This window comes from Oreochromis niloticus, linkage group LG3 (genome assembly GCF_001858045.2).
Source record: "Oreochromis niloticus isolate F11D_XX linkage group LG3, O_niloticus_UMD_NMBU, whole genome shotgun sequence".
NCBI classification, from domain to species: domain Eukaryota; kingdom Metazoa; phylum Chordata; class Actinopteri; order Cichliformes; family Cichlidae; genus Oreochromis; species Oreochromis niloticus.
In genome coordinates this window covers 13,773,666-13,799,311 of record NC_031967.2, presented here as the reverse complement: position 1 = coordinate 13,799,311, position 25,646 = coordinate 13,773,666, and the positions used below count along the sequence as shown (strand labels likewise).

Below are 25,646 nucleotides of genomic sequence, written 5' to 3'. Positions count from 1 at the left end.
CTGCTCTTCAGATGCTGGATGCTCCCGAGGCACTTGAAGCGACCGTTTACCATGATGGCCATGCGTGTGCACAACGCTTCACACTCCTCCATGCTATTGAGAGAAAGAGAGGAGACTTGTGAAGTAGCAAAAACAAATAAATAACTTAAAAAAATCCAGATGCCTTCGTCTATGTCTATAACTTCTGACACCTGCTCCATTTAAGGTTAAATGTTTTTATAATAGAAAGAATTCAAGTTTTCCTTCCCCAAAGCAGTTTAGCGTCCACAGTTTTCAAGATATCACGTTAAAATTTTGTGTGATGGTGGATACTAAAAACAGCTCGAGCTGGTTAATTTTGGTGAAACTCAGGTCAAGATCACACCAATGTTGAAAATCAATAAAAACTTTTTATATTAGCCGCGATTTTTTAAGGATCCTCTTTAAATTACACAACAATATACGAGGCATTCAGGGTAACGAGCACCTAGTTTGGCTAAACGTTTGACCTTGACCTTCATTATCAGCACCCAAGTTAAAAAAAAATATAGAGAAACCATATTGAGTAACATATCATATGAAAGGGCATGGAGAGAGCTGTACAAAACACCGTTTTATTTTTGCCTACGACATCACAGTGATGTCAGAGATTTTTTTTAAATTACTCACTTCATGAATCCGTCTTAAAATCTCAGGTTTTTACAGCTAATAGAAGCAAAAGATTTCAGCCAACTCTGCTCCAACCATATGGGTGGAGATGAGAAAATAATGATTTAAGGGCACAGGTCAAAGGTCAGGGTCACACGAATTCATTAAAATGTTTAGTTTCTATTGGATCATCTCTAAACTTTAAAGCAATATAACAGTGATTGGAGGACATGAGCACTTTCTTTGTTTGAACTCTTTAAAATGCTATTTTTTAATACAACGTTATATGACTTCACAAAAAGTTTAATATACTACACTAGGTTTCCATTAACAATCCTGACATCAGCACAAATGATTCATGAAAACGATGCAGTTGTCATTATTGGGGATTTCCATATAACCAATGCTGATATCAGCATAAAACATCAAAGTTTAAGTACAGCCCCTTCCCTTCGGGGGGGAGCTGCGCTTGCTGAGTGCTCTTGTTTTAGACCATGTGGACTCACACCTTCACTCACCCACTCATGCTGAGTCACAGTTCAAATTCGAGCATCTAAAGCGGACGGCAAATTCGGTAATTAGAGGGAAACGAAGGGCCCATCTGTAGTACTCACCCTCTAATTTTTTATCTCGCTCGGCGTCGCGACTGAGCACGAGTCATTTGTATCCGGGGCAGAACCTGCGATGCTTTTCTGAGGAATGACGCAATTAGGATTATGACTTTGTAAAAACCTGGCGAGCGCGCCACTTAACAAAACAAAACCACCTGGTCATGACATGGACGATTGGATGCAGCTCAGCCGGCGTGCCCGGGACAACAAACGCCTTTTATTTCTCCACGAAAGCAGCACATGTAATAAGAATCATTAATTCCACAGGCACTGCCTGCCAGCCTCACATACGACTCGGGTTTGGTAAATGGTCAAACAAACAGGCAGCAAATTGTTAAATGTTCCATATCGACTCGGGCCATCAACGTTGTGGGTTTCCCGGAGAAATGTGGCTTTTAATTTTTCATCTTTGCTAAAAAAAAAGAAAGAAAAAACCCCGCCATATCTTAAATTGGTGGCCAGCGCTACAGAAGAAATACTTAGTAAACTTAACTTTGCTCCGGGAAGCCTTGGATAATGAAAAGACTCCAGCACTGATATTGACAGTTTCTCTTTTCACAGAGGTGAAAAAAGAAAAAAAAAAAAAAGCGGCAGTCAGTCAATATGCCCTCACGCTTCATGAAAGCTTTATAGCAGCCAGTGTGTTTCTGGCAGCCGATATTAACTGCCACACAGGAAACAATACCTTTCAACTAAAGTGTGGCTCCAATCAATTATAATTACAATATTTATAGCTCGCTTTCATTGGTGGGCTGTTTGGGTGCTGTGCTTTCCCTGGTGAAGAGTCAAAATATTTGGACTCCATCTTGGTGTGAATGCATCAAATAAATAAAGGAATAAGAATCGATAGATGAGCGATGTTGCACCTGTGTGATGTGAGAACGACTGAGCGTCCCTCTCTGATGACGCTCAGGATGCAGTCCCACAGGAAGCGTCGGGCTTTGGGGTCCATCCCGGTGGTCGGCTCATCCTGCAATAAATAAAAAGCTTTCGGTCAGTTCCACCCCGGGCTTCTTCTTTTAAGAATGAGCTGTCAGGCAGCGCACGCAAGCAGGTAAGCTGTGGATGTGTGTGATTTCAGAGAGGTGATGAAATGAAAAGGGGAAAAAAAAGAATCACATGGATTTTTAGGCTCTAGCTCTTTCCGATCATCATCATCAAAACATCACGAGAGGGAATATTTTTGGAGCAGTGGTCCAATCTGTGCCGAAGGCCGCTGAATCTGCTCAGCGCAAGTGAGAGCTATATAGGCTCTGCACTACAAAGGCGAATTCTGACCAGACCCATGTTCACATGATGGGAACATAAACATGAAGCGCACACCAGCGCAGCGCGGCGCACGCTCACACATCTCAGTCACTCGCTGGTTCCTTTTCCTCGGGGCTTGTCTGTCCATGCCTGATTAGACATCGACAGTACTCGGTCCACAGGCTGGCTCCGCCTGGTTCTATCCTCACTAGCAGAATCCTACAAATCCCACGGGGCATTTCCATCGCCGTGCCCAATGTGTCCCCGTGCAAACTCTATGTGGCGCTGCCTCAAGGCCGCCTGGGCTCATTGGGCTCACGCGCAGTGGCGAAATTGACATGGGGAGCTGACAACACAGGGTCCCCCGCTGACTTGGAATGAAGGCTAGCCTGGCTCAAGGTTTAGCACAGCGCAGCTTGATAGCTTACAAATTGAGGCAGAAACGTCTGGAAAGATTACTCCTTTACATCTTTAATTTAACATGGATGGAGTCATTACTTAAATAAAATTATTATTAGCAGCGTAATCCAATGAACTGCTGCAAATGAAACAAAGTAATGTGTTAATTACAGCTGACGGGCAGCAAATGAAACAGGAATAATGTTGAATAGTTGGAGACATTTTTTTGGAGGGAAGGGGGTGAAAACAGGCATTAAAGTGTAGATTTTTCGATTTTATTTTGCCATCAAACCTCAGGAAATCACATCGGACCATGTGATACGCTGACTGAGTTGCGGAAGCTTTGCAAAAATCATGATGAAAGGTTTTTAATTAAGCGAGCCCCCGTGTGAAGCTCCAAGTGCTTAAGGCCGCTGAAGTTTGTCCCTCATAATGCCACGGCACGACTTCCTAATACACATTAATTGAAAACACGCGGCACAGCACATTCTGGGTCACTCCTCCATTATTCTTCCACGGGTGAGAAAATGTGTTGGCTCTCGGTTTTAAGATCTGATGAAGAAGGACTTAATATGTGCAAACACAATTCTGTCTGCTCCACATTTTTCCAAAAGGACCGGTGCTTTTTCCCGGAAAGTGAAATTGAATTAAAACACGACCACTGAGTGACCTCTGAGAAGCACACCCTGCTCATCCGCAATTAATGTACTTAAAAAATCCTTCAGTAGGGGTTTGCAAGTCTGATCAGTACCTTATTCTTTCTTCTTTAACTACACATTCAAACCTGTCGTATTCATGCTGCTGCATGTGTGTATTTAAAGAGAAAACAGCTTATGCTGTACACCACATACACAATATCAATAAAGCTGAATCTCACCAGAAAAATCACTGGAGGACAGCCGATCAGGGCTATCGCTGTGGAAAGTTTGCGCTTGTTCCCGCCGCTGTAGGTTCCTGCTGACTTGTTGGAATACTTGGCTAGCCCCAACTTCTGGACCCCCCACTCAGCCACCTATGGAGGAGAGAAAACAGAGCAGCCATTATGGTGTTGAGAGGAGTGTTCACCTGAGCCCCATCACCGGACTCGTGATAGCGTGATGGATGATATTTTGACTATTATATGTGAGCTGTGTGGTTTTTCAAGGACAGGGCGTGACAGCTGGTGTCACCGTGAGACTTTAATGGCAGGTCTGTGCAGGTACTTTACTGTTTTCAACAACATCTCATCAAACACAAGAAAGCAGGAGCGTGGCCAGAGCCGTGGATGTGCATGCTGCAATAAATGAAGGCTGCAGGACCACCAATGAATTCCTTTCATGCACGTGGATGCATTTGTTTATTGATTATGCAAATAAGGCACGGGGACTTTGTTTGGATGGAGACTTGCCATTGCAAAAAAAAAAAAAAAAAAAAAAAAGAATTGGCAGTGAGGAAATTTTTGCAGCAAAGTTAAGAGCTTTGTTAGTCGCACAGAACTGTGTCCTTTTGCACTGAAGCTAAGGCATCAAAGCCCTGGCACCAGGTCTGAGGCCTGTGGTCACCAGCAGCCTTTTCCTCTTTTGATCTGAGTGCTGGAGTGCGGGCAGTGTGAGGAGTGCGGGGAGGCCGCCTAGGGCGGGCCACACCACTGGGCATTGTGAATAATGCAGAGCCATAACCCACAAGCTGCTCCTTTTCTTCTACCATTTTTCATTATGTATGGCTTCTCTCATAGAGGTTATCTATCACTTTGACATGTACTTCACTTTGCCCTACATGCATTTTAGATGCACTCTGTTCGATGCAGCAAACAAACAAACAAACAAACAAACAAACAAAATAATCTAAAACTAAAGAAATATGACGGTGCTGTTTCAATAGCTTTCTATCTAGTCTATACTTGGTACCAGCCATGGTGCAGATGTGGTGATGCACACCATTAGCCAGGAGTGAAACAATGGCTTCAATTAAGAAGATTACCATGGCGACCTCTCTTGCCGGTACCCCTCGTAGCCGGGCGTAAAATTCCAGATGCTCTCGTCCAGTCAGCAGCTCATCGAGAGCATCAAACTGGGGGCAATAGCCCATGTTCTGGTGAACGGACCTCATCTCAGTTCGGATGCTGGGGAAGAAACACAAACACTGGGTGACCTTAATGTTTCTAATAAAATATCTGAAGACTGTATTATAAACCTTTGTAAGATAAAAAGGAGGACATGCAACACAAAGAGACAAAAGCTGTACAGCAAACAGCAACATAACTGAAGTAGACGTCTAGCTGGGTTTTAGAGGAGAAGATTCAAACTGGCGTAGAAAGTAAAGTTGTCAGATATTCACAATAACTTATAAGAATTAGAGGAACAGAGGTGACCCAGTCAAGGCCTCAGTGATATTCCTCCAGACTATTATGAAGCAGCAGACGGGTTCATTTCACATTCTGTATTTGCAGTCTTAAGTAAATGTCCCCAACACACATTCTCTGTTTTATCAAATACAAACACAAATACACAGAAAACATTTTCTTATATTAATACTTTCACCATCATCAGCAGCAACAAATGTTTTTCACAGCATTTTTTTTCTCTTATTTTCTTAGTAACATTCAACAAATTTTCACTTGAAATCTCTTTTACCTGCTGCCTGGAGTCCGCTAGAGCTCAACAACGTCGTGTTGTGAACCGAAAACTCCATTAATCTAATTATATGTTGAGTTCTAGCTCTGAATAAAAGTTCACAATAACAGTGAGTAATGGTCCTTTGATAATTAAAGCACGACCCGCTACAGTGCTACTATTTAAGTCTGTTAATGCTTCAGTGTTTTTTCATGTCAGTCTTAACCTTTCATATGAACATTAAAGCTTACAGACCTCCAATCAGAAGCATCCATGAAACAGGCTTAAAACGTACCATCATACCGTATGAATTCAAGTTTCTTTTTTTGCAAAAACATTTTTAAGAGCAACTGATTTGCCATGAGCTAAACAGCTGCTCAGAGCTAATCGCTGTTAGGCTCTGTCGGTGTCAGATTTATCCAAAGCGTCTACCATGGATTTGGGACTAAATTTGAACACCATTTTCCATCACAAATAAGGCTGGGAATTTATGTGCAGCATCTGGCCACAAGAGGGGAATTGTCCCAAGCCAGAAAATGCCTTGGAAATACAAACACAATTCCTGATAAAGTTGGAAAAACTGTAAAATGTAAATAAAAACTAAATACAATCGTTTACAAATCTCATTAATCCATATTTTGTTTACAATAGAACCAGAGCATTCTCATTACCCGGCCCATTCCCACGGTCCGACACGTCTCATAGTAACGGGAAAAGTACCTTTCCACGTCGTTATGAGGCGCTCCAGGTTCTCAATTGAAATTAATAGAATGCACTCGCGGTGATAATCGACGCTTTGAACTGAGGCTCCAGTCCTAACCATAACCTTAACCCTATCACAGTGTTTTCCAAAGCGATTCATGATGAGAACTTAAAGATTCATTCCATCTGGCTCTCATGCCTCCGAACACGTAACATACCGACGATTATCACATGCGTCAGTATGTTACGTGTTGGCATGAGAATGTGCAGAAAGCATATCAAATGTTATATTTTAAGAAAGATATCTGCTTATTTTAAAGTTAATGGCACCAACACATCTCTAAAACCGTTGCGGCTGTAAAACACATTGTAACACATTGACTATATCATCATGTACAGTACATAATTCTATTAAAATATCCTAAGAATCTGGAGAAATCTCTGTGCGCAAGTGACAGGTTAAATGCAGGTTAAAGCTCTACTATGGCATTACAGCTAAAGCTCACTGATTCGGTTGGAGACAAAGTGGAAAACTGTTCTCTTTGGAAAACATGGATGTTGTGTTTGCCAGAGTAAAGAGGAGAGGGCCCATCCAGTCTGGCTTGCACATCTGGAAAAACACAGTCAGCGCTGTGTTTCATAAACAGGTCTTAGAGCAACGTACGCTCCCCTCCAGACGGCATCTTTTTCAAGTAAGGCCTTGCATATTATAGCAGAACAACCTTAAACCACATGCTGCAACAACATGACTTTGGAGTAGAAGAGTCCACGTGCTGAACTGGCCTGTCTGCAGTCCTGAGCTTTCACAAACTGAAAACATCTGGCACATCGTGAAATGGAAAAAAATGCAAGAAAGAAGACTCAGGACTGTTGAGCAGCTAGAAATCTGTCCTTTTAGACAATTAAGGCACAAAAGTCCTCTCCCAAAAGACCAGCAGCCGGTCTCCTCATGTTTATGCACTGCTGTTAAAAGACCAGGGTGATGCAGTCACAAAAATGGCCTGTCCAGACTTTTCAAATTCAAAATGTTCTACATTTTATTTTCTCAGTTTAAACATTTGATATGTTTTCTATTTTGAATAGAATTTTGTCTTATGGGATTTCCAAATCGTTGTATTCTGTTTTTATTTAGATCTTAGGCAGCATCTCATCAATTTTGGCACTGGGTTTGTACAGAATACACTGCTGTTAGCTTAGTATAGAGCATGAGATCTCCCAACTCTGGATGATTCCAGCAAGAGGGGTTAATTAGCCCAAATATGTACTTATAAATGCGATGATGCGCATTAGCGTCTCTGTGGTAACTGAGGTAATCCACTTCTTTCTTGGTCTTTATCAAATAATGGCAGCTAATGAGCCACCTGCTGCGGTTAGCATGCTAGCTTTTCATGAATAGTAAAAGCATGCTAAATGTAGGCATTGCTATTTTCAGCGAGCCCACAGATGCAGACAAGAGGGACAACTGCCATGAGAGCATAAACTTCCATTTAAGAGAAGCTTCCTTTTCTCTTCCACTAATCGTTCTTGCCAATGCACAGACAGCGTAATGAGCTGAAAACAGAGGAGTGGGTGTAATCACATCTGTTTTTCCTTTTCTTTTTAGTTTTTGTTCCCCCTAAAGGTCTCGGATTTTTCTCTGATCTCCTTTGTACCTACATTAATCAACATAAACACTGCTGAGCAAAGCACTGCTCTGTTCGCCGCTTGTTTTTCGTTGAACACAAAGTCAATTGCAAGACGTGCGAATGAACGGCTGCCGCGGCAACGCGCAACCGGCCGCGGCTCAACCGCGCCTCAAGAGATGCGCGCCAAGGCAACAGAACACGGTTGTTTGTTCCTAAAAATAAGGAAGAGCAAACTTTCTTTCTCTCAAGTGCTCGAGTGTCAGGGTATTTTTTATTTTTTTTGTTTTTGGCATGTACAAAGATTTCTTATGACTGATATTGCAAGGCTGAGACAAAAAAAAAAACAGAGCAGGGTGCAGGGTGAGGATATGAAAAGGAATGAAATATGTGTAAGCTGTACAAGAGGTAAGGAGGGGAAAAAAGGCGAGAGCTGAGTCTTCAGCATTTCTGAGAATCTCAGAGTAAGGAGAGAAAACCAAAGCCGAAGGAGAGGCAGGAACAGCCAAATGTATAACAGATAGCGGAACTACATAGCTGGGAAAAACAAAGACAGTGAGAGTGCCGGAGATGGAAAAATAGAAAGCGGTATTACAGAGAATGAGCGTAGCTGTGGAACAGGATGTGAGCTATAAAAAAATACAGCTCGATCCCCATCTGAGCAGCCTTCCTGGGTGGCTAATTATGATGAGGTACTTGGTGCACTAGTGGGAGTTAGGGCCTCACCTGTATCCATTTAGGAAGGCCTCTCCACTGGAGACTGGGATGTCTCCTGTCAGCATCTTGAATGTAGTGGTTTTTCCAGCTCCGTTGATTCCCAGCAAACCGAAACACTGGCAGAGACAATGAGCAGGGGCGTCCGTTAGGGAAAACAGTGTTTTACGGTATCATTGAAAAACAGGCAGGGGAAACCAGCCCGGGATGACATTTCCAGTTTTCAGCACGCAGGTTTTTATAATAAATACCACTCATTAACACGTTTAATGAAGTTTACCTATAGACTGTGCAAATACTCGTCTGCTGCATGTAACTGGGACTGCAGTTTATATTGCATGCTCGACTGCTTCGATGTTTAGCAAAATAACAAATTGATATATTCTGTGCACAAACAAAACAACAAGACTGTAAATCAACACGGCAGGCGCACAGGAACAAATACTAAAAAAAAAAAAAAAAAAAGCATTTCTTCCTCACTCTGTAAACTGCTACAACAAACACCACCCTCTCTCTCTCTGTTTTTTTTCCTGATGCTGCTGATTTTACTTCCCTCTAGAGGGCATGTGGCAGGAAGTTGTCCCCGCAGAGCCCCGCGGTCATGTGACCCGCCTTAGGTGCTCTGCTTGGACATAAATATTTGATTTCTGTCATTCATTGATCCCTGCTTGTTTGTGACCTGTGCTTGCGAATGCATAGAGAGCTAAGCTTGATGTAAATAATGCATGGAATTGCAGTGTGTGATCAGCAGAGCCCCGTGAATCACAATATTCCACTGGCATTTACATTGGGCTTTGAGTCAACATTGGAAGGGAGGATAGGATACTAGCGGAAAGCCCGCCGAGCACGAAAGCCTGTCAGCATTTGAGATTATGTTTAAATCAAGCTTCTAGCGCTGCGCTGCATGTGACAGTGAGTGTGTGTGTGTGATATCCCACATGATATAATGAGTTTTACACAGATACGTTGTCCAGTTCCCTCCGTGGCGTCGGCCTGTTTGGTTTCCCTCTGCCAAGTGCACAGAACTCAACAATCACTGGGTCCACATGCTGCCGCTACACAACACCCATTTCTTTCCTGCTTGTATCTTTAGTAGAGACATGCTTAGCTGTAGTATGACTACATAAACAAGCCTGATAAGGATTACTGTTCCTACTAATGTCTTCTTTAAGAAGTGCATGGAAGATATTTTGATTTGACTCTGAGAAAACTCCGAGCCAAACACTCTCAAACTGTCAAGAAATGCACTCGCACTGTCAGCGCAATCGCCCCATTCAAGCCCTCGTGCTCTCGTGAGTCAGTACTGTCAGACAACTCATATCATTCATATTTTATTTTCTGCAGAAACTGATTTTTGCGAAGTAATCAAAAGTACGATTGTTAAAAAAAAAGCCCCACAACATGGAGAAGAGCAAACAGACAATCTACTTGAGAAGGCGCTTGTGTGATACAGCAGCATCTGGCTCACCTCTGCGGCAGGAACGCCCACACATAGCCTGTCCACAGCGGGGGTGCTCTTCCGAGGGTATACCTGCAGGGAGCAGACAATAAAATGAATCAACCAACCAGCAAGAGGAAAGGAGAGAAAGAAGGCGAGAAGGCGGGAGGCAATGGGAGGGTGGGAAGCAGACAGTGAGAAAGATAGCAGAGAGGATGGCATGAGAAAATATGGAGCGATAGGCCAGAGCAGCAGGGAGGAAGTGAGATGGAAGAAGCAGGTGGAAAAGAGAGAGAGAGAGCGCGAGAGAGAACGCGAAGGAAACAAATTTTAACAAGAAGGGATAATTTGCAACATTTAGAGTGAGCCAGATGGGAAAAGCTATTAAAAAAAAAAAGTTAGACACTTGCGCCGAGGAGAGAGGGAGAGGACATAAAATTGAGTATTTGTGACTGCAGTGACAGCATTCATGAGCAAATCTGTCTTGACTTTGAGTACCACTTTAGCAACCTCAATAACCATGAACACGCTGTCACTAGATGACCAGCATTTTATGCACGGACAGCGCATTCGGCCACATTCACTGGCCTCGAAATACAGTGTGACGACCTTGGTGAAAAAGCACGCCATCTTTTCTGTTAAAGAAGTCTTAAACCCAGTTTAATAAGACCGCTCAACACAAACTGTCGATTAAATGGAAGATGAAACGACCTCATCATTTTTGGAGAATGGCTACTTGCATCAAAGAGTTCTTGGGGTGAATCTTAATTGTGAAATTACATTTAGCTCATACAACAACATCCTCGATTGAAAAACAAAAGTGATGTCAAGGTGTAAAAATCTGCAGTTCTTCAAATGGCCACTTGAGGCTTATTCCCAAAAAATGAAAACAAGCTAATGATACAGCTTTATAGCAGCTTCACAAAAGAAATACAGATAATTTGCTGGTTAGTGAAAACTGTAAGGCAGTTCTTCTCAAACTTTCAAAATCTGAAAAAAATTCCCAAACCACAAAATATATTTGAACCAGTTATTCACATTAAAAATAAATACAAATTTAATTTTTGCTAGATAAAGGCAGCAAATTAGCTTTCAGCAAACCCTTTTTGGATGCTTTCTGTACCTAAAAACAATTTTGCTTAATTTGATTTCTTTCTCTTTTTTCAAACAGTTTGAGAACATATGATTATATTATAACCTGAGGTCTATGAGTAAAGGTAAGGAATAATTAAGAGTGTGAAGAGATAGAGAAACGCTGAAAAGTAGTGAACGCTGATATATTTTTACTGTTTAAATTAATTATTAAGACCTAAAATTATGTTTGTTCTTTGGGGGTGGTTACCCGAGTTACCAGTTAGAGTTACAGGTGGAGACCTGTTTTTTCAGGTTCACTGGTTGTAGACAATAAGGAACCTGTTGTTCAGTTTCTAAAGTGAGCATGTCATTTAAGCCTGTTTGTGCTAGCCAAATTAGCATCCCCTTTAGCAAACACTGAAATGTTAACCAAGCTAGCCAGCGGTATCATTAGCTGAAAACTGTCTTCTTGTCTAAATATGGTCCCGTCAAAAAAACAACCAAACAAATAAGAGCAGAAAACATATTATATTAGAATGTGGCTTCTATGAGTAGTTAAGAAATATTTAATAGTGTCGAGAGACAGTGGATAGAGAACTGCTAAGTAACTGATTAATACTGATACATTTTTAATGTTTAAATTATTAAGACCTGAAAGTATGCCTTATTTCCAGCCACAGGTGGGAACCATGTTTTTCAGGGTTCGCTGGATCTAGACAAAAAGGAACTCGTTCTTCAGTTTTTCAAGTAAGTACATTTCTAAGCCTGTTTATGCTAGCCAAAATTAGTGTCCCACTTAGTATAACACTGAATGGCTAACCAAGCTAGCCAGCGGTATCGTTAGCTTATGATAGCAACAGAAAAAATGTCAAATATGAGACATCAAGGTAAAACAATGGGTAAAGCGATAGTTATGAGCATCTTAGATAGGCTGTGCTCTTACTTCAGTATTATTTTTTGGTGGCACACTTGCTGAAACTAACATATGGTTTAGATATGAGCTCTGGCTAGTTAAATGCTATGTATGTTGCTATGTATGCTATGTTGAGGTCTCCACCAAGCCCTAAAGGCAATATATAGTGTTTTAGATGTGCATTGTTCTATTATATTTGCCATATAATTACTTTGTTTGTCTGTTAGCTTCACTAAACTAACATATTTTAGCTTTAAATGTAGGTAGAATATTTGATTATAATTGAGTAGGCAGAGGAGACTTTTTTGGCGATATCCTGCTTCAAGATATTGTTGTTACTGTATGGGGAGGAAAAAATAACCAGTATCATTAATATTTAACATCTCATCACAATGAATGCCTGTCCAAACCAAGACAGACCATTAGGTTGACCACACAAGTTCCAATCAGAATCATATCTTCAACAATGCAGAACACAATAACATTTCTTGTAATTGGATTGTGAGTCAGCATCATGTCAAGGCTGCGCGGTTACACTTTCAATAAAAAGGTGGCTTCCCACAGATTTACTTTCATCTTTTTTCTGACAAGAGCAAAATATAGAAACTTCTACTTCAAATGAAAATGTTTTGTTAAATTCTAAACAAAAATCATGAACATCCAACAAAATTAAGCATTTTTTTGGTGCTCTTCTACTTTGAAGGCTACATATGGGTTTTGTATGCTTTCAGCGTGACTTGGAAACAGTGTTGCTTTGCTCTCTTGTGGAAAGACAAGACAAGGCCTTTGTTCTTACTGGAGAGTGTGACAGTTAAAGATATTTAGCATTCAAAATCAAGGACAGCACTGTGCCCTTTTGAGTTAAAATAAGAGTGTCTGTTTTGGTTTCATAAAAGCTGAAAAAAGACTTCTCTGTGAGTGTTGTGCATGGTTATGTTCTCGTATTGGTGAGCTGCACTGGAACAAAAAAGTGTTGCTAGATTTTTGTTAGTATGAATGTTACATTTCTCGGTATTTTAAAACTTTGTATCCCAAGTAAATGCGAATTTCAGTCTGCCATTTAAGTCTGACAAACAATGACATTACATTTATTACACAGTTGGCACATCAAAAGCATCTGATAAAAGCAGGAGTAGCACAGATCCATCATTTTTTTCAGCACCATCTGGCAGCTGCACTCTGTATTTATCAATCTGGATTACATATACTACCTTTCAGTGATAGTTTTAGGTGCTAAAGCTACATCAAAGCGAGAGATATATGTATGGAGGAAGGCAATTAAAGGATAATTCCCCTCTGGCTCGAGTACCGCTGCAGCTGTCATGATAAGCAGACCGACATCTAATCAGATGAGACGGCTTTGAAAATAGGATGTCGGCACCTAAAAGGCTAAAATACAGATTTAGGTTTTAACATCTCAAGTCTTGAGTTTCAAATGCTGCATTTCTGGCTAAACCATGTACACTTACAGTCCTTTTTCCCTTTTAAACAGTACTGCAGATCATGACTCACAGTGTCACAGGGTGCCAAGGTTCACATTTTTTGTCACCTTTTACCTTCACAGCCCTGTTAAAAGAACGTGTACCCTTCGATCTCACCGCTCTTCACGTCTTGAACAAGTACCAACCTCTGGAAATGACGTACAGTGAACTCATTGTTAAGTTCAAGAAGCCAGTTTGAGATGATTTGAACTTTGTTAAATGGTTTTTATCCTGCTGGAAGCAGCCATCACAAGATGGTACATGCTTGTAAAGGGATGGACATGGTCAGCAAGAACACTCAGGTTGGCTGCGACATTTAAACAATGCTTAATTGGTACTAAGAGACCCAAAGTGTGCCAATAAAATATCCCCCACACCATTACACAACATTTTTCCGATCTCCTATTGTCCAATTTTGGTGAATTGTAGCCTTTCTTGCCCGTTGTCGTGCTCATGTTGAAACTTCAGCTGGTTGTCTTCACCACATCTACATACCTAGAGGTACTGAGTCTAAGGAGCTTGGTTTGTAAGAGGAGTAAAAGAGGCCTAAAAAGATCCCTTCCCTGCGCCTCAACCCCCTAACATCTTGGGTCAGGTGGTCTCAATAAGTCACATGATAGGGTGAGGTAAGGTCTCACCATGGTTTTACTCGAAATAATGATGATAATGACCCACAAACAAAACCCAAAGAAAGAAACAAAAAAAAGCAACATTTTACAACTTCAACCATTTTTCACACCTTGTCTCATGTGATGAGGCACATGATCAATAGTGCGTCATTCACCCTTCTAACTGACAACTCCCACTAGGGTTTAAATACCTGGGACTCTCCACCATTTGGTTTTAAAACTGAAGAAGCTTCTCGGATGAGAGGTGAAATTCTTCAAGTAACTTAAAGAAGTCCAGTCGCTTCCTTTCCAAGCCCCTTAGACCAGTGTTTCCCAACAACTGTGCCGCAGCACATAGGTGTGCTGTGGAAGATTATCTGGTCCTACCTGATTAGTACTCTAAGCGATCGGTGTGAGTAACGGGCTGAATAATGACATTCTCTTCCACTAGAGGGCAGTACAACTACCTGCTCTAATTAAATGGGTTGCCAACTGCCAGTAAAACAGAAGAAAACGAAGAAAAAATTACATAATAGTCATGTTGTGAGTGAGACAATGCACCAATAAATATTTGATAGATAAATATTAGAAAAGAAAAAGCAGTCAATCTGACCTGGGTCCTTGAGAAAATTCCGACCCAGATGAAGGCCCTAGCATGAGTAGTGGTCAGAAGAAAGCAAAAAAGGTGGACAAACCAAACTAATTCTGCTATACCTGGTGCACGGGGAAAAATGATCAATATGCTTGATTGTTTTGATTGGTGGTGTGCCGTGTGATTTTTCTAATGTGAAATATGTGCCGTGGCTCCAAAAGGTTGGGAAACACTGCCTTGGACTACCATGACCTGGATGACTGAGAACCTACACAGACCTAAAGGCACTGAGTTACTGCCATGCCTGATTAACTGGTATGAGTCTAAACAATTTAAATTATCAACACGATGCCAACTTGGAGTCACAAGTAGGCTCTAGTTTGCCTTTTAAGAAAGGGAAAACTGCCAGAAAATATACTTTTTGGAAAAAAGCTGAAAAACCACAAAATCACTTAAATCGAGTCTGGTAATCACTCAAAAATGGGTAAATAGGTTTTAGGCTAATGAACAGTTGAATCTATGTATAAATGTTTTTTGCAAACAAATGTACGCCCTCTCTAAATGTAAAACCAAGAGCTCTTGCCAAAGGAGTCTCATTTGAACGACTTAAATGCCCTCAGTACACATTACCACATTAGCACACTTGTAGTATGCCAAGGTGCCACTCATCACTCATTCTCCTTAATCCAAACAGCTGTCACGAGGTTCCTTGAAACTTTCCCTGTCATCTCAGTGAGTGACTGGAAGGTTAAACTGACAGCACTGGGCCTGGAAAATGCTCACAGACGGACACACTTCCATTACAGTCTCCATCGATTATGGTGTCGACGCTAATGCAGCAGCTAAGTGGAGGCTACCAGGTGGGGCGCATAGCAAAACGCTCCTGTTTAGTGCAGCAGGATAAGGAAGGGGAGGAGCAGGTATCTGACAGATGATTGATGGCCTGTCGATCGCTTCAGAGGCATGCTCAGATTTATGACAGGGCCCAGCCTGTGGCACATGGCCACCAAAGCCATGTGCTCATTGATCATTTTATTATCTACACCCCCCCCAATGGATGGGGCACAGCTGTGGAGGGAGTCAATGAGGGCACTGCAGGAAGAATCCTGATGCCTTCTGCCAATGCTCCGCTGTGTTTGTGTGGCGATGGGCCACTGTGTCTCATCTCGTAGACGTGCTGTCAACTGCGAACGCGCACATGAGCAATAACTGAAGTGCTTGTCGACAGCAGACGATTTCAGCCAAACCGAGTGAATACCTTCGTACTGTTTGAAAGGCACATTTGCAACAATGATTTTAAGAACTTTAAAGATGTTAGCTCTACAATTCTTAGCTGAACAACTAGCATTCCTACAACCCGGCCCAACTTTTTGCCTTTGAAGATGATTTGTAATACATTACCCATCCAACTGTTTTGTTCAGTAATTACCCTAGGGAGTGTGGCGCACAACTGTGTTTCGTGAGCAACGAGTGAGAGATTAAGTATGGTGAGAATGAGCAGACCGAGGGAGTAAAGGAGCGAAGAGAGGTGGTAAGAAGCAAAAGGCTGTTAGATCGTCCAGCTGTCGGCATTGGAGCTGCAAAGCAGGCTGCTGTGGTGACACTTCCTGCTGCCATGCTGCCCGCAGGGAGTTAACATCTGCCAATGGATGAGACGTTAATCTCGGTGGTGTTGAGGCTCGCACCGCCACAGTATGCTCAGTCTCACACACAGCGAGGAAAGGAGGGCCAGAGCTACATAGGAGCACAGACCCTTTCCACCTCTAAAAGTGTAATCTTGTTTGGTTCTCTTGCCCACTTATGATGTTTGTGATAGCGCACAGCTGCAGGCTACCAACCTGTCTTTTCCATTTGGCCTGGAAAAGAATATTGCTCGAGCACATGAAGGGAGTAACTCCGCCCACACACACGTCCACAGATTCAGGTGAACTAAAGTCTTTACGTAGAATGATCCATAATGATTCAGAAATATAGGTATCAAGTGTTGCAAAAAGTACTGTAGGTGGACTAAACAATTTTCCATATATAAAAAAGTAAACATTAACATAATCTATAGGAGTAAGTCATATAATAAGAGGCCGAGGACATGCAGAGGGCAGGGTGAATTTATCAGGTTGCAAGAAAAGGTGAGAGGTAACATGATGAAGGTCCATTATCCTGATGGCCTGAGGGTGGAAGCTTTCGTTGCTCTTTGTTGTACTTATGACTGCATGCTTCCATAAATATTTAACCCTCATCCTTTATTCTTGAGGTCGTTGGAGACCCCAAGAATATATTACTGTCAAAAGCAAACGAGCAAAAAACAACAACAGCAAACCTAATTTCTTCTTTGAGCATTATTAATTATGTAATTAATGACATATAGGGAAACAACAGATCATTATTATTATTCTGAGAGTTTATTATTCAGTTCATTCACATGCTTTCTATAATGAAAATCTTTGCCCTCTTTATCCCAAGTACAATCTTCATGAGTACCTAAAACTGTTCTTTTCCTGTGGTGTCAAACATTGTATGCCCAGTTATTGTAAAACCAACCAAGCTCATTTTGACCCCAATATAAAATAATTGAAACACAAAACTAGCAACCCCAGAGATCTAATCTCTCCAGCAGGTCCTGGGTCTGCCCCGAGGCCTGTAGCACCTCACCTAGGAGGTTCCCAGGAGGCATCCTGGTCAGATGGCCAAACCATCTCAACTGGCTCCTTTTGATGCAGAGGAGTAGCGGCTCTGCTCTGAATGACCGAGCTCCTGTAAGGCCGAGCCCAGATGCCCTCCCGAGGAAACTTGTTTCCGCTGCTAGAATCCACGATCTCATTCTTTCGGTCACTACCCAGAGCCCACGGCCACAGGTGAGGGTAGGGATGAAGCTTCATTGGTAAATTGACAGCTTCACTGTCACGGTTAGCTCACTCTTCACCGAAACAGGCCAGTACAACGTCAGCATCACTGCCAAGACGGCACCAGTCTGTCTGCCAATCTCCCATACCACTCTCCCCTCACTCATGAACAAAGCACAAGACAAACTCCATCACTTGGGGCGGCAACTCATTCCTGACCCAGAGGGGCCACTCTACTCTTTTCCAGCTAAGAACCACGGCCCTTAACTTAGAGTTGCTAATTCTCATCCCACCTGCTTCACTCTTGGCTGCAAACAGCCTCAGTGCAGGCTGGAGATCACGGTTCGATGAAGCCAAAAGAAGCACATCATCTGTAAAAGCAGAGACAAGATACCCAAACTCTTCACCCTCCACCTAGAGTTTCTAGGCTGCGCCTAGATATTCTGTCCATAGATATTATGAACAGAATCAGTGGCAGAGGTCAGCTCTCTCAGATACAGTAGATCCAGCTGCATCTCAAATGTGACATGATATTTACTAAATGTTACCTTTATAAACAAAGGCAAAAAAAGAATTTAAGCATGTTTAAAGATAAAAGACATTTTAAGACAGTTTGACCTTATTTGACTTTGAAAAAGAGGTCACTGGTCCAAAGCGGCGTGATATTTCCTCATTCCCTATATGCCTGTATGTTGTCAATGCAAACAATGGCAGTAAGAAACAGTTTTTAATAGCTCTATCAAGCATTATTGTCACTGTGACCTTCAAATCAATCTTTTGACCTTGAAGGAACGATCAGAGGTCACAGGTGACGTGACGTTTGAATCTTTATACATCACTTTCTATAGGTTGAAAATACACAGCACACTTGTAAGACTCATAGTTTCAAATTTTTAAAGCTTTTTGTTCATTTTCAACCAATATATTGTTAAGTTGACCTTGAAGACATCGGTGGATGTCAGGCAAATTTCAATGGGTTGTTAAAACGACCCCACTCTACACCCCTACAAAGTTTTATCAGAATTCATTCAAAACTTTTCGAGTTATCATGTTTTCAGGCAGAATAATGACATGCAAACACTACCGAAAACATAACCTCTGTGGCGGGGTAATTTTGCGGGGAACAAACTGACTGACAAAAGTCATAAAATATTGGAACAATTTTAAAAAAACCCTCAGACATTACAAAAAGAAAAAAATATAGGCCCCATTTGGTAAGATGAGGGTTAAATACAATTACACTTTTTACAAAGAGGCGATGGAACAAAATTAAATCAAGTACGAGCAAGAACAGAATGGAAATAAAACCACTGAAAATGTATAAAGCACCAAAGCTGGATACCTTAGTGAGGTCACAGATTCTCAGAAGGTCGCTCTGGGCTTCGCCTTCATACACCCGCCTCCGTTCCCTGGCAACATCGATATCCTCTTCCTCCGCAGGCAGCCACTTCCCTGAAATAAGTCTAGCGGAGAGAGTCAAACACAGTTGGCATAATACCCTTCATTAAAATTAACATGAACTCGTGTGACAAATTATCTTGGTCAAAGTTTAAGCTCAATGAAACAATCTCTGCAATTTTCATAAATAGATGAAGCCACGGGCATTAGTTTCTATGGCAACCTCGCTTTTAGAGTACAAAACACTACAAAAAAAGAGTTGGGAAAAAAAGAAAAGGAAGACATAATTGGTTCGAATTTGCTAAAACACATTTGCAGAGCAACAGATGTTTCATATAAAATCAATATAGAGCGTATTACTAATCCTAACAGCTGCGAACAGGAGAGAATTTGTTTATCTGACAAAACACAAAGAAGAGTTGCTTTTTCTTTTTGTTTTTTGGTTTGAAAGTTTCTTATAGTCACCTTGGTTTGCAGAAGAATTTATACTGGATGAGGATTGTAACGGCAAACATGACAATTCCCTGGATGGACATGGCACAAAGGTTCTTTCCCACCATGTCCCAGCTCAGCGGGTTCTTGAAACGGTCCTCCCCTGATAAGGAAATTAGCAAACGCACACAGGAGAAAAGCAGGTAATTACACGGATTATTTCCACGTGTCACGTCACAGTAACTTCCAACCCTTAACAGCAGGCCCTGAGGATGAGTTAGCGGACACGCTGTCAAAACAAAAGGGAAATAAGCAGATGTGTTTTCGTTCACGGACAGCCAAATGTGTCAGACGCTGGTGTTGTTGAGACGCATTTAGTCGGTCAAAGGCGGCAGTTTAAAAAGCCACTTAGCCTTTGAATAATAATAAAAAATAAATAAATGCTGTCACCTATGTCATGGGAAGAAATTGCTGACATCCTGTACTTTTCATGTTGAAGCCATATTTGTATTTTTTGGCTGATGAACATGCAAGTAAAGTAAACCGTTGACAGCCCAGCACTCTAACCATTATCATATCTGCTCTCTTTCCCTTTTCCTCTCCCTCATGGCTTCTACAGCCCTTAAGGCCAAGGGTGGGGCGGGGGCGGGGGGTGCAAAGGAGACAAGAAAAACGAAAAGAGCTTTCAGTCTCATTCTCGGGTAAATAGCCCCTTTCCACACTAGCCTTTTTAAGTTGTGATTGCTTTTCTCTTCCTTCTCTCCAACCGCCGCCGCAAATGATTCCTCAAACCGCTATTTCCTGCTCCATCTCTCCACAGATAAGACCCCTTTTTCCTCTTGCATGTGCCTCTTTGCTTCTTGATGACCTCCTCAATACCGGCTCCACCTCCACAAGCACCATTGCACTGTTTTTTTCCCCTATCCTGTCTAAATTTAACTCATGCAGAGTGTGCAGCTGTAGTGGACACTAGGGAGCTGCGTTTCTGGTCAAATATTGGAGAACTGACGTTTAGAACGAAATAGCATCGTATCAGTGGAGAAACGGGTAGAATATGAGATAAAGTGCCATATAAATGCTCTTTTGTTGGCTATTGTTATTATATTTTTGGATGACATGTACATTTCTTGCAATATTTTATGGTATTCCAATAAATTAAAGGCTCCAGTCATTTGCCAGTGTAACAGAGAACAGCGCAGTGTGGTGGGCGACTGTGATGCAAAAACGGGTTATGCAAATGTTTCGTTGCAAAGATCCACAGAACATTTATTCTGGCTGTTTTCAGAGCAGCACGCGGTGCAGTTGTGTTTGTTGTTGTTTACTAAAAGACAACGGCGAGGTTTGCAAGTAAAATGGAAGAAATCTGCGGCGCAAGTTGCTCTAAATATTTTAAGAGGCACAAAGTATAGGAGAGCGGGATGGAAATTTATACAAGCGGTCTGCTGTGATAAATTAGGTGCTGCAGCTGACTGCTGAGTGAGAGGAAACAGAGTCTGGTCAAATCGGTGCCACTTTGAGGCACCGGGGTGAGATAACCATGTTTTAAAGGGTTTTATAAATATACCAGCGCTCTCTTTTTTTCCTTCTTTTTTTTGCTAACCCGCTTTACACGCTGAGCTAGCTTTCGCTGCCCATGCATTACCTGTACATGTCACTAACTTGTGTTTTTATTCTGTATTTGGGGCTTTTCTCCCCCTTCCTGTGCTCCCTCTCCTTCACCTTTCTGCAGATACGGTCTTCGTGTTTCTGATCTGCGGTTATTGGCCCTACCAACCTGCTCAGTGTTTATTGCCTGTTATTTCTCAAACACTCATCTTTTCTCACTCTGCTCTGCTCTCACCCCAACATGTGGAGGCAAGACAGCTGCCCTGATCTGAGTCTGGTTCAGATTTTATCCTGTTAAAAAGGAATGTCTGCCAAGCGTTTCCCAAAGAGGAGACTGATGCTTTTTTTCTCTCTCGCTGAAATGCTGTAAAGTATTGAGCTTACTATGCAAAGTACCCTTAGATGACATCCATTTAGAGCCAAATGAGTCAAACTGGATGTAATCTAAGGGTACTTTGCACTAACTTTGACACAATTTCTGTCATTTTGCCTCCGTACGCCATCACAGTGGATTTTAAATCAAATAAGATGTGATTGAAGCGCTGGCTTTCAGCTTTAATTTGGTGGGTTTTACAAAAAAATTGATGTTAACTGTCATTTTTAGACATAATCCCCCATTTTCAGAGGCTCAAAATTAATTGTACAAGCTAGCATCTTTTCAAATATAAAGATTTTCTTTTATATTTCAATGAAAATTCTTTACAGACAGCCTGAAGTCTCAAACTCATGCTGTGTGTCCTCCCTTGAGAAGCTCTGCTAGGCCTTTACTGCAGCCGCCTTCAGTTGCTGCTGGTTTGCAGCTCTTTGCTGCATTCACTTTTAGCTTCAGTAACTAAAACAGTATGCTCTGTTGGGTTGGGATCCAGTGAATGACTTTTCTACTTAAGAACATCCCATTTGTTCTGTGTGAAACTCCTGGGTTGGTTTTGGTCCATTTGCACTGAGAAGCAGTTTTGCAGCATTTGGCTGAATCTGAGCAGAGAGTACAGCCCTGTGCACTTCAGCCCATGTGTTCCCTCCACATTTAACAGATGATACAGTATGCTATGGCTCGTGATCTGCTCTTTTCTCTTTATATTGTTTTCTCTTCCCATTATTCTCATTCATTTTGTTTTCATTTGTCCAAAGGATTTTCTCCCCAATTAATTAATCAATCGACTGTAACCAGTGGTTTGCACCTTGTTGTAAACCCTCTGTAGACTTTGACGATGCCATACCTACCTCGTTGAGAGGGGTCTCAACTTAGCTGGATCTTGTGAAGGGAATTTTCTTAACTATGGAAAGATCATCCACATTCTTCTGTGGTCTTTCAGGCCTTGTGGTGTTTCTGCTGGATTTTTGGGAGGTCGTCAGCCTAATGATGGCCTCCCTTATTTGCATCTATGTCCCTTTGGACCTCATATTAGAATTCTAGGGAAAAGACCTCGCAAGACAATGAAATTTAAGCCGCTGAAAATCAGGGACCGTATAAAAATGTGATTCCCGAACTGTTAATGCAGTACCTTTGCCAAACCCCTTGAATTAAACCTGAAAGTCTGGGCTTCAATCACATCTTCATTGACCACTGTGGTGTCACTGTCCAAAAACGTATGAACCCATTTCACATCTTTAAATCTAACACTAATGTATGAAACAGTTTATTTCCTCTCCTGTCTGTATTCCATACTGTGATATCATTGTCTCACCAAAGTTGCTGTAGAGTGTGGCCATTGCCTGGTTCTTGGCCATGTCAATCAGCCCTCTGCCCAGACAGAAATGTGGGAATATCAGCAGCACCTGCTTCACTATGTTGTTGATGTGGATGATATTCTGTTGAGAAAAATGCACACAGACACACAGGATACACATTAGTGGCACGAGGAAGTTTTGGACATTTAAACCCTGCCTGGGAATTGCACAGTTACGAGCTCAATATGTCGACAATTCTAGGCCTGAATAGCAGAGCCAGAGCGAGAGCTTTGGAAGATAGCGTGAAGCTCCCCGATGCAAGTGCAGGCAATTAACAAACATCCTGCGCTGCGCTTGCACGCTGAGCGCGGGTGTGTTGCAGTGCTCCAAATAGCATGCCGAGGGAACTCAGTGCATCAAGGTTCATCTACCTTCTTGATGCTGGAATTTAGGAGACGTCAGGGAACGTACTGTGCGATCTGTGGGGAGGAGCACGTACAGTAGAGCTCAGTATGTGCAAACACAAACAGATGAGTTGATGCTCAGGGAAGCAGATGCTCATCCTTAAAATCATAACTAAGGGTAGAGGAAACACCCAGACACCAAAGAGTCACAGGTGGGAGGAAGAAAAACACAGGTACTCTGTCTTCTTTTGGTTCTTCTGATAAAGCATACCACCACAACAACAAAAAGACAGAAACACAAACCCAAAGCATATTGTTTCAGTGTTTCACAAGGCATAGGCAGAAATAAAAAGTCTTATCTTGACAGTGTATTTCCACACAACAACTTTTTTTTCCCTTTCTAAAATTGTACAGTTCCTTTCTCTCCCCATTTGACCTGCCTGTGGTTAGAACAGTGACAGCTTAATAAAGCACAAAAGCAACAATTAATTCAATTAAGACACAGCGGACCAGGCTGTAACGAACTGGCACAAGCGAGGAAGGAAGTACAGGAGGAGAGGGGGTAAAACAGGAGAAGGCAGAGCAAAAGGGCAACATATTACTGTGTTTTTGTGGCTTCACAACCGACTTCATGCATTATGCATAGTGGTCTATTGCTGCATAGTCTTCAAAGCTCTTGCATACATGGATAGAGACTACAAATTCATCATTTCTGTTTTTTGGGCGAGCCTGCGAGATTAGGTGGGGCGGCGGCAGAAGTGCGATTTGTTAAAGCTGTGTGCAAGATTTCCAAATGATGGCCATTATTGTCACAGAATTTATTCATGCATGCGTGTAACAGCTCTGTGAAATTAGTTTCAGTGACTAAGCTTTCAATTGGCAGTTACAATGCGAGTGTGAGGCCTTATGAGTCTGCCAGCCTTAATAAAAAGCCAGATTTAAAGATATTTCAGTCTGCACTTTTACTGGATGTCAGCTTATTGTGTAAATGCAAGAAAAACATGACACTTTTTAAATAAGACAACATACTCTGTCAGATATTAGCAGGTGGGAAGTGAGACCGTGATCGAGGGGGAAAGGCAGACCAAGAAAAAAATCCCCAAAAATAAAACTGTTGACAAGGAGGTGTGTTTGTTTTCTAGCTTAAGGAATGGAAACAGTGAGGGCACATTTAGCCTGTGCACATTAAGAATACGTATGGTGCTGCTGCTGTATATCTGCCTTGCTTTAGTAACTTACAGGCATCCTCAAGCTAGCTCCTTCCTGCCTTCATACTAAGCTAACCACACGCTGCTTCCATATTAGGCAGACAGATGTATTACTGATCTTATCTAGCTTTTGCACTCTTGCTTTCACTGCTTCTCCTTATCCCCATGATCATTGGAGCCAGGAGCAAATCTGATCACAAAGGCGACAAAGATACTAGTGTACAGTAGCTCCAAATATAGCTAAAGATCTGCAGCCATGCTAAAGAGAAAGTACACTCTGTATCAGTTCTAAGGTTTGATGTATCAGGGCTTAAAATCATGCAAATGCAACCTCGGTGGAACTACAGAACATGACATATTACACAGCCATTCTTCATTTAACAACAACTCCATCCTCACTGCTTCTATATGAGTTTAGAGCTTTGGCTCTCCAATTACTGCTGAATGCTGACTGAGGGGAAATAGCCTTTATAGCACGGTGGTGGAGGGGTGATGATTTAGGCTTGTTTTACAGCCACAGGACTGCAAAACTCTTTGGTCTTCCAAATGTGAGACCATCTGTCTGCAAAAGCTTGGCTGAAACTGGATCATTTAACAGGACAAAGATTCCAAGCAAATCTACAAACCGGATTCCAAAAAAGTTGGGACACTAAACAAATTGTGCATAAAAACTGAATGCAATGATGTGGAGATGGCAAATGTCAACATTTTATTCAGAATAGAACATAAATCACGGAACAAAAGTTGAAACTGAGAAAATGTATCATCCGAAGGGAAAAATATGGTGATTCAAAATGTCATGGTGTCAACAAATCCCAAAAAAGTTGGGACAAGGCCATTTTCACCACTGTGTGGCATCTCCCCTTCTTCTTACAACACTCAACAGACGTCTGGGGACCGAGGAGACCAGTTTCTCAAGTTTAGCAATAGGAATGCTCTCCCATTCGTGTCTAATACAGGCCTCTAACTGTTCAATCGTCTTGGGCCTTCTTTGTCGCACCTTCCTCTTTATGATGCGCCAAATGTTCTCTGTAGGTGACAGATCTGGACTGCAGACTGGCCATTTCAGTACCCGGATCCTTCTCCTACGCAGCCATGATGTTGTGATTGATGCAGAATGTGGTCTGGCATTATCTTGTTGAAAAATGCAGGGTCTTCCCTGAAAGAGATGACGTCTGGATGGGAGCACATGTTGTTCTAGAACCTGAATATATTTTTCTGCATTGATGGCGCCTTTCCAGACATGCAAGCTGCCCATGCCACACGCACTCATGCAACCCCATACCATCAGAGATGCAGGCTACTGAACTGAGCGTTGATAACAACTTGGGTTGTCCTTGTCCTCTTTGGTCCGGATGACATGGCGTCCCACATTTCCAAAAAGAACTTCGAATCGTGACTCGTCTGACCACAGAACAGTCTTCCATTTTGCCACACTCCATTTTACATGATCCCTGGCCCAGTGAAAACG

General features: G+C 42.0%; 1 protein-coding gene across 5 annotated transcripts in view; it reads right to left on the bottom strand.

Annotated features, from left to right (window-relative positions):
• Positions 1-25,646, bottom strand: part of LOC100691919 (ATP-binding cassette sub-family A member 1) — a 176,714-nt gene that overhangs the window by 19,920 nt on the left and 131,148 nt on the right. For all 5 annotated transcript variants that reach the window (XM_013274475.3, XM_013274476.3, XM_025905493.1 and 2 more), the window contains 9 exons: positions 22,581-22,704; positions 19,324-19,453; positions 18,803-18,923; positions 9,983-10,045; positions 8,527-8,633; positions 4,845-4,986; positions 3,763-3,897; positions 2,105-2,208; positions 1-93 (listed from right to left, as the gene is read on the bottom strand). In XM_013274475.3, coding sequence (XP_013129929.1) covers positions 1-93; positions 2,105-2,208; positions 3,763-3,897; positions 4,845-4,986; positions 8,527-8,633; positions 9,983-10,045; positions 18,803-18,923; positions 19,324-19,453; positions 22,581-22,704 — 1,019 coding nt within the window. The remainder of the gene's footprint in view (positions 94-2,104; positions 2,209-3,762; positions 3,898-4,844; positions 4,987-8,526; positions 8,634-9,982; positions 10,046-18,802; positions 18,924-19,323; positions 19,454-22,580; positions 22,705-25,646) is intronic.